This window comes from Procambarus clarkii, chromosome 51, assembly GCF_040958095.1.
Source record: "Procambarus clarkii isolate CNS0578487 chromosome 51, FALCON_Pclarkii_2.0, whole genome shotgun sequence".
In the NCBI taxonomy this organism is placed as follows: domain Eukaryota; kingdom Metazoa; phylum Arthropoda; class Malacostraca; order Decapoda; family Cambaridae; genus Procambarus; species Procambarus clarkii.
The window spans coordinates 15658203-15667709 of NC_091200.1; the positions used below are offsets into that span (position 1 = coordinate 15658203).

Consider the following 9507-nt stretch of genomic DNA (forward strand, 5'->3'; position numbering starts at 1 on the left):
GTTTGCGGGGGTTGAGCTCTGGCTCTTTGGTCCCGCCTCTCAACCGTCAATCAACAGGTGTACAGATTCCTGAGCCTATCGGGCTCTGTCATATCTACACTTGAAACTGTGTATGGAGTGAGCCTCCACCACATCACCCCCTAATGCATTCCATTTGTCAACCACTCTGACACTAAAAAAGTTCTTTCTAATATCTCTGTGGCTCATTTGGGCACTCAGTTTCCACCTGTGTCCCCTTGTGCGTGTTCCCCTTGTTTTAAATAGACTGTCTTTATCTACCCTATCAATCCCCTTCAGAATCTTGAATGTGGTGATCATGTCCCCCCTAACTCTTCTGTCTTCCAGCGAAGTGAGGTTTAATTCCCGTAGTAGACAGTATGACAGTATGACAGTAGACAGTGTGTGTGTGGGACAGTATGATGCAGGGCAAACAAAGACTAGGGACAAAGAATGATAAAAATAAAGGCAAAGAATGCTTAAAAATCAAGACAAAGAAAGAGAGGGAAAACTCAGAGAGAGGAAATAAAAGGCAAGAAAAAAGATAGAAAAAAGGAAGAGAGAACGTGGGAGGTGTGGCAACAGGTGTGTGTGTGCGTGTGTGTGCGTGTGTGTGCGTGTGTGTGTGTGTGTGTGTGTGTGTGTGTGTGTGTGCGTGTGTGTGTGTGCGTGTGTGTGTGTGTGTGTGTGTGTGTGTGTGTGTGTGTGTGTGTGTGTGTGTGTGTGTGTGTGTGTGTGTGTGTGTGTGTGTGTGTGATTTGTGTATTTATTATTTGCATTTACGAGCGCCTCATATTCTCAGCCAACCCCTCATAACCTAACCCCTCCCCCTCTCCCTGACCCCTCACCAGTCTCCACAAAGTCTCCAGCTCCTCACAAAGAAATGTTGTCTCGCCTGAGCTCACAACTGAGGCTTTAAATAACCTACATACCATTCGCGTTGAAGTTATGAAGTTATAATCGCGTTGTTAAAGTTTATGGCACTTCAATCCCATGGTCAGTGAGTCTCTGAGGAGGAGGAGGGGGGGGGCAGGTGGAGGAGGAGGGGGGGAGGTGGAGGATGAGGGGAAGGAGGAGGAGTGAATAAGAAAGAAAATGCTGATTATGAGGAAAAGAAAATTTGTCACATAAATGAAACAGGAATCTCAATGGGGAAAATCTAGATCGAGATCGAGAGAGAGAGAGAGAGAGAGAGAGAGAGAGAGAGAGAGAGAGAGAGAGAGAGAGAGAGAGAGAGAGAGAGAGAGAGAGAGAGAGAGAGAGAGAGAGAGAGTCAGAGAGTCAGACAGATAGACAGAAAGACAGACAGACACGGACCACCCCTCCCTGTCCATATGAGAGAGCTTACTGTGGGACACACGCACTGGGAAATATGGAGGGTAGCAACAATGTCTGTGGAAGGGGGAGTGGGGAGTGGAATGGGTGGAGAAGAGATGGACATGGAGTTGATGTGGTGGGAGGGGAGGGAGATGGAGACACGATATCAGACAGCCGAATGAGGAAGGCATGAGCGAAGAGAATTGATTTGATGAAACGATTAGTAGAGAGATAGAGATGGATAGGAAGAGAAGCGTTGCTTAGATAAAGAATACAGACGATTAGGGAACGAGAGTGGAGTTACGGAATGGATGGGGGAGGGAGGGAAGGAGGGGGGGGGCGTGGGATAGGGATAGACTACGGACTACGCTCGGGGGGTCGTAGTCCTAAGGGCCCGGGTTCGATTCCCGGTCGAGGTAGAAACAAATGAGCAGAGTTTCCTTCACTGTGATGCTCCTGTCCACCTAGCAGTAAATAGGTACCTGGGAGTTAAACAGCTGCTACGGGCTTTTTTCTTGGGTGTGTGTGTGTGTGTTAGAAATATGTAGTAGACATAATAGAGGAAAATAGACTGGTTAGAAAGGCGGGGCCCAAGAGCTAATAGCTCGATTCTGGAGGCTCAAATTGTAAATAAACACACACACACACACACACACACACACACACACACACACACACACACACACACACACACACACACACACATATATAGGTGAGTACAAATAAGTGAGTACACACACACACACATATATATATATATATATATATATATATATATATATATATATATATATATATATATATATATATATATATATATATATATATATATATATATATATAATTCAATTATTTCCTTCCCACGCTATTGTCCAATATTTACTGTCGCATTTCGTGTTTCTTCTTTTTGTTTTCCTTTTATAATTGCGGCGAACTCTGCATGAGGGGGTTGAAGAGCGCTTTGATCTTCCGCCAGAACTGCTTTGTTTTTGCTTTAATGAAGGGAAACTTGGATATATATATTTTCCCCCCCCCTCGACAGCTTGACTCATATATGATGACATTCTCCCATGGGTCATGCAGTGTAGGTGAACACCTGTCTGATGCGTTCTGATCCTGTCGGATCCTACAGCTGTTTTTTTTGTTAACATGTGTCATTATTCGTGAGTGTATAGATTTCAGGACCAAAACTGTGTATGCACTCATGGTTTCAGAGCACCTGTGACAAGGGTTGAGGGATGGAGGACAGGTGTAAACACACACACACACACACACATGTAGCTGTTTGTTTTGTCTCTAGGACTTACATCTGTTACGGTATAACCAACACCTGCAATCTATTCTGACCAACACGTGCTCTGTAATCTATTATAACCAACAACTGGTGTGTAATCTTGTATTATCAACCCCAATTCTGAAATCTATTCTAATGAACATCTGCTCTATAATATATTATAACCAATACCTGCTCTGCAGTCTATAATAACCAACCCACGTTCTATAATTACCTATAACCAACACCTCCCCTGTAATCTATTACAACCAACACGTGCTCTGTAATTTATTATAACTAACACCTGCTCTGTAATCTAATATAACCAACTCGTGCTCTATAATATATTATAACTGCAGTCAGGGAATCCGGTGTTTTTTTCCACCTGGAATACGTCAACAGCTGCTCCGGACACTAACTTTTGTGTATTCTAACGAATGTGGAGGAGAAAAGAAAAGAGAGCTAAAGCCGGTATTCTTCCTGTGTCTGGAACATGCCATTGATGTTGAAGTAACAATTACGAAAAAAAGGTGAATGGCTGTTCGTTAGTTTTAGATAAACATGGTTTTGCGGATGTTTCTGCTCGTTGCTTACGTAACACGGGTCTAAAAAGTTTGCTTTTTGGGACGTCGTTTGTAAATAGGAAGAAGATTTGATATCTTAATTCCATAATCTTGTGGAACAACGGAGGTCTTGTAAGATATGGTATATCTTTTATTATATTGGTTTAAGATATTTCACATTAAAGGTCCTGTTGAGTCTATTACATATTGGTTTAAGATATTAAGTTATTACGCGTTATAAACTTTTGTTAAGTCTACTGTATTGGTTTAAGATATTAAGTTATTACGCGTTATAAACTTTTGTTAAGTCTACTGTATTGGTTTAAGATACAATCCTTTTAAGTCCTTAAGTCCTCATGTCGAGAAATTCAGGTATAATCACCTTAAAACTTGTAACTATCTTCACCTTTTGTGTCTTAGTGTCTACATGGCATTTTTAAGTACATTAATAGTTTCTGCAGGCACTGTACTTACTATTTTATTCTTATTTTAATTCGTTTTGTCCAGGGACAGGACGCCAGTGTATTTACATATATATACTTTTGGCTTGCACCGAGGTTTCCCTCACCCCAACCCTGCCCAAGGTCGAACCACTTACCCTCCCCAGAATGCCCCACAATAGTTGCCTATCTCTAGGTGACCTGTTAGGTGAACAGAGACATTAGGCGAAAGGAAATGTATCCAACTATTTCTGTTCCGCCAGGGAATCGAATCTAGGATCCCCGATTGCGAGTCGAGAAACCAAGCCAGCTACTTTAGGACCATCCATTCAGGTGTCTGTAGGGAAAATAGAGTCTAGCAGGCAAGGAAAACTGACCCTCGTTCTTACATTGTATTTAAGAATCTAATGAACTGTTCTTTGACCAATTAAATACTTCGACGTTGACAATAACGGTACCGTATTCCTGTTGAAATAACGTGACATAAAAACGCTCTGCTGTGATTGCTATCACAGAAGGAAAGGAACAGTGTCCCTGCGCATATTTGAAATTCATAAGTCCTTGTGTGTGTGTGCGAGTGCGTGTGTGCGTGTGTGTGTGATCTCCACTCGTGTCTCCCAGTCCCCAGCACAATGCAGGACGCATTAAACCAACAGAGAAGCTCCTCAAACCCCCAGGACAAGGATCAGGGATCACGAGACGACGCTCCGAGCACTTATCCTTCCTTTCAAGCCAAGACTTGAGCCGGTGGGATCGTGAGCCCAGGGTACCTCTCCAGTAACCAGGGGGTGAATCACAGGTGACGCTCGGTATATCGCGTGACGCTCGGTATATCGCGTGACACTCGGTATATCGCGGGTATGCTACACGCCATGGCACGTGGCGGAAGATATGCGCTAACACGAGCACCTCTCCACTAGAAGTCTTGCTCAATGGCTGCCATTGTGCTCCGCCTGGAGTATAGTCATTAAAACTATAAAAAAGTCTTCTTTTGCTATTTCAGCAAAAGGAGTGTCGCCGTGGATCACTGAAGCCTTCAGTACAGTGCTTTAGTGTACAGTGAAGTCTTCAGTACAGTGCTACAGTGTACACTGAAGCCTTCAGTACAGTGCTTCAGTGTACAGTGAAGTCTTCAGTACAGTGCTTCAGTGTACAGTGAAGTCTTCAGTACAGTGCTACAGTGTACACTGAAGCCTTTAGTACAGTGCTTCAGTGTACACTAAATCCTTCAGTGCAGTGCTTCAGTGTACAGTGAAGTCTTCAGTACCGTGCTTCAGTGTACACTGAATCCTTCAGTACAGTGCTTCAGTGTACAGTGAAGCCTTCATTACAGTGCTTCAGTGTACAGTGAAGTCTTCAGTACAGTGCTACAGTGTACACTGAAGCCTTCAGTAATGTGTTACTGAGGGTGTACTGAAGCCTTTAATAGTGTGTTACTAAGAGTGTAGTAGCTTCCTTCACTCTCTGCCTTCAGCAGAGAGTGAAGGATGGTGTCACAACACTATGTGCGATGATCCAAGTGATCACCTTCACGCAGACACCACTGTAACTGAGGAGTAACACACTGCTGGTCTGCTGGGGGTTCACCACAACACTGCTGGTCTGCTGGGGGTTCACCACAACACTGCTGGTCTGCTGGGGGTTCACCACAACACTGCTGGTCTGCTGGGGGTTCACCACAACACTGCTGGTCTGCTGGGGGTTCATCACAACACTGCTGGTCTGCTGGGGGTTCACCACAACACTGCTGGTCTGCTGGCGGGTTCACTTTTTTCCATAGTACCTGTTATCTAGTCCCTGTTCTCATCAGTATCTCCCTTTCCTTTAAACTCTTCTTATCATCTTCCATGGCTTCTCCTTCTACTTGTTGACCAGACCACACACTAGAAGGTGAAGGGACGACGACGTTTCGGTCCGTCCTGGACCATTCTCAAGTCGATTGTGACGACTTGAGAATGGTCCTTCTACTTGTTACCCTTCTTCTTAGCCTTTGTCTCCCATTTCCTCCACACCTTATCTGAAATCTTAATTTTCCTTCCTGCTCTGACGTATTGCTTAACCTCTCTCTCCCCCCCCCCCCCCTCTCTCTCTCTCTCTCTCTCTCTCTCTCTCTCTCTCTCTCTCTCTCCTCTCTCTCTCTCTCTCTCTCTCTCTCTCTCTCTCTCTCTCTCTCTCTCTCTCTCTCTCTCTCTCTCTCTCTCTCTCTCTCTCTCTCTCTCTCTCTCTCTCTCTCTCTCTCTCTCTCTCTCTCCAAACATTCTTTCTGCTTCCCTCTTTTCTCTCTACCATATGCCTCCCCCTCCTCTCTCACCTGTCACTCTCTTGACGTATTTCTCATCTACGTTTAGTTCTCATCTCCTTTGGTTCTTCCTCCACCTTCTTATGTCTGCTCTTATCTTGTCTTCTCACTTTCCTTCCTCTCTTTTTATTCTTTCTTTTTCTGCTCACAGTCTCCTTTCAGACACCTCCTCCTCTTCCTCCCCTCCTTCAACAGTCATTTATTTTCCCATCTGATTACCCATCTTCTCTTTCACATTGCTCAATCATCTCCCTTTCTTTCCCTCTCTACTTCTCCTTTGCTCACTCTCCTCTCTTCTACCTCTGTTTATCTCACTATCCTCTCTTTGTAAAGTGGTCTCTCTCTCTCTCTCTCTCTCTCTCTCTCTCTCTCTCTCTCTCTCTCTCTCTCTCTCTCTCTCTCTCTCTCTCTCTCTCTCTCTCTCTCTCTCTCTCTCTCTCATCACCTTTTTCCCCCTCCCCTTCCTTCTCCCATCCAAGTAATCCTCTCTCTCCCCTCTCTTCCTTGTCCGGGATTTCTCCTTTTGTTTCATTTTTCTCTGCATATTTATGTCTGGTCTCCCTCGTTCCCTGCGCCAGCTCGACGCCTCCCTCGGATTTCCTGCGTTGTCTTGAATTATCTGCGAGACTCGCCTTTATGTCTCTCTGAAACTTAATTCGCAATATTGTAAATTCATGACGAAATGTGGAGAGAGAGACAGACAGTCAGACACACACACACACACACACACACACACACACACACACACACACACACACACACACACACACACACACACACACACACACACACACGGGGCACTAATAACATTTGTCCATATCAAGCATAAATGACCACAGCGTCAATAATGACATCAGACATTTCGAGGCAAATTACATAATTATGCTGCCGTTATTAAAAGTGCGGCTGTCGGAAACATTTTTAAACAAAACGCATAAATATGTCCCCCGAAAGCTATACGTTTAGTATAATATGGTTCCCATTTTATGAGCACTATGGGGCTATAAATTCCCCCATTTTATGAGCAGTATGGTGCTATAAATTCCTCCATTTTGCAAGTAGTTATGGTCCTATGAAATCCCTATTTTTAGACCAATATGGTGCCTACGAAGTCCCCATTTTGTGAACATTAAGGTGCCTACACATGCAGAGACTTCACAACACTCTCCACTACATTCACCTACACAAATTATCTCGTCGTCACTTATAGCAGGACCGGGATTAAATTTTTTCTGTATAGCTTAAATCGTGAGTGCACTTTAATCCTTAACTTACCGACATATTAATTTATACTTCAAGGCTGGAAGGTCGACAGTTCGCAGTTTTAATGGCCCTAGCAGTCAGTAGCATACTCTTTAAACGCCTCACCACACACACACACACACACACAAACACACACACACACACACACACACACACACACACAACCACACACACACAAGACTAATAGGCGGGACATAAGAAGGTAAACCTCACTTCCCCATAGACAATGTTAGGCAAGTTCTGTTAGGTTAGTACCCCCACATACACATCAGGGGTGTACTGAGGTCAATCAGCCGCGAGGGGGTCTCGCGGCTGAGCGGACAATGCTCAGGGCTCGTAGTCCTAAAGGTCCCGGTTCGATTCCTGGCGAAGGCAGAAACAAATGGGCACGCCATGCCCGCGTGCCCCGTCTATGACTGGGCATCACCGGCCGTGCGTTCCCCGCCAGGGGCAGCATCCCCGCGTGTCTCCTACTCCCAAGGGCGTCATTGCCGCGTGTCCTGCCCTCTAGGGGCACCACCCCCTCGACCCCCACTAATTAATGCCTCCGCCTGCTAGTACCGCAGTCACTCAGGGCACCGAAGCCACCGTAGATGCTCACCTTCCCTCACAGGACCACGCCGAAGTGGCGAAGACGTCTCCCAGGAACTGCTTCCAAGACTCACGCCACTCAGCAGCAGTGAAATTGTGTCCCTGTCTGGCCCAGCTAGGTGCTGGAGACGAAGACTTCGGGGCCATTACTGCCTCGAAACTGCCAAGACTGTACAGACGACGCTCCTAGCAGCAGTCGAGGTTACAACGAACCTTAGTGGAGGTATAGAGTGTTTTCCCGGAAGGTCCCTGGCGTCCTGGCATCTGAAATGCGCATCAGGCAGCTTAACATATCTCTCTCTCTCTCTCCCTCCTGTCCCTCTCTCTCTCTCTCCCTCCTGTCCCTCTCTCTCTCTCTCTCTCTCTCCTGTCCCCCTCTCTCTCTCCCTCCTGTCCCTCTCTCTCTCTCCCTCCTGCCTCTCTCTCTCTCTCCTGCCTCTCTCTCTCTCTCTCTCTCTCTCTCTCTCTCTCTCTCTCTCTCTCTCTCTCTCTCTCTCTCTCTCTCTCTCTCTCTCTCTCTCTCTCTCTCTCTCTCTCTCCTGCCTCTCTCTCTCTCTCTCTCTCTCTCTCTCTCTCTCTCTCTCTCTCTCTCTCTCTCTCTCTCTCTCTCTCTCTCTCTCTCTCTCTCTCTCTCTCTCTCTCTCTCTCTCTCTTCCCGGCTGGCGTCAACTTTTAAGTGCTGGCGCGGGACACCGCAACGCCCTTTTTTCGGTCTTTTGCATCGGGAATAGTATGGGTTTTCGATAAAAAAATACACCTGTTGTTCACAGTGCTATTTTCATGAATAGTATGGGTCCTGCTACTGGGCTCGCTACTATTATCAGGAATAGTAGTGGGTCCTAATGCTGGGGAAATGCTTTAATGCTGGTAAAAAAAACATATAAGAATTTCTGTTCAAGTTTGATTTTTCTATATGGAATAAACTTGCTTGTTTCGGTAAACTGTTTGATGGTACTTTCACACAGCGAATAAACTCCTGTAGTAATTATTACGTTGGCTGCCGGCACTGGACAGATTAGCGTCGCTTGCGGCACTAATAGTGACCTGGATCACTATATGTTGCTGACCAGGGAGAGTTTGTGCTCTATGTTGGCGACCGGGGAGTATCTGAGCTGTATGTTGGCGACCGGGGAGTATCTGAGCTCTATGTTGGCGACCGGGGAGTATCTGAGCTCTATGTTGGCGACCGGGGAGTATCTGAGCTCTATGTTGGCGACCGGGGAGTATCTGAGCTCTATGTTGGCGACCGGGGAGTATCTGAGCTCTATGTTGGCGACCGAGGAGTATCTGAGCTCTATGTTGGCGACCGGGGAGTATCTGAGCTCTATGTTGGCGACCGGGGAGTATCTGAGCTCTATGTTGGCGACCGGGGAGTATCTGAGCTCTATGTTGGCGACCGGGGAGTATCTGAGCTCTATGTTGGCGACCGGGGAGTATCTGAGCTCTAGCTCTATGTTGGCGACCGTGAGAGATATCTGTATCTAGGCACATATATACTTCCTCCCAAAAGGCGGATTTTGGAATGTTCGTGACCAAATTTCTTAGAATTTAGCGACCTAGTGTCGAATAATTCTCTTTATATTTCTCAATTCTTTTCTTGTTTTGTTTTGCCAGTAACCTGCTTTAGAATCCTTTCATGCGTAGTGCAGTTATTACGTCTACAAACACCTGTGACAGAGGGAAGGGTGTTTACAAACACCTGTGACAGAGGGAAGGGTGTTTACAAACACCTGTGACAGAGGGAAGGGTGTTTACAAACACCTG

At 45.8% G+C, this 9507-nt stretch overlaps 1 protein-coding gene across 1 annotated transcript; it reads left to right on the forward strand.

The window, feature by feature from the left end:
• The first annotated feature begins 7545 nt into the window (after positions 1 to 7545).
• Positions 7546 to 9191, forward strand: LOC138351790 (myomodulin neuropeptides 1-like). Its single transcript, XM_069303795.1, has 2 exons — positions 7546 to 7584; positions 8814 to 9191. Exons 1-2 carry the CDS (start codon positions 7546 to 7548, stop codon positions 9189 to 9191), a joined length of 417 nt encoding a protein of 138 aa, XP_069159896.1.
• Positions 9192 to 9507: the final 316 nt, after the last annotated feature.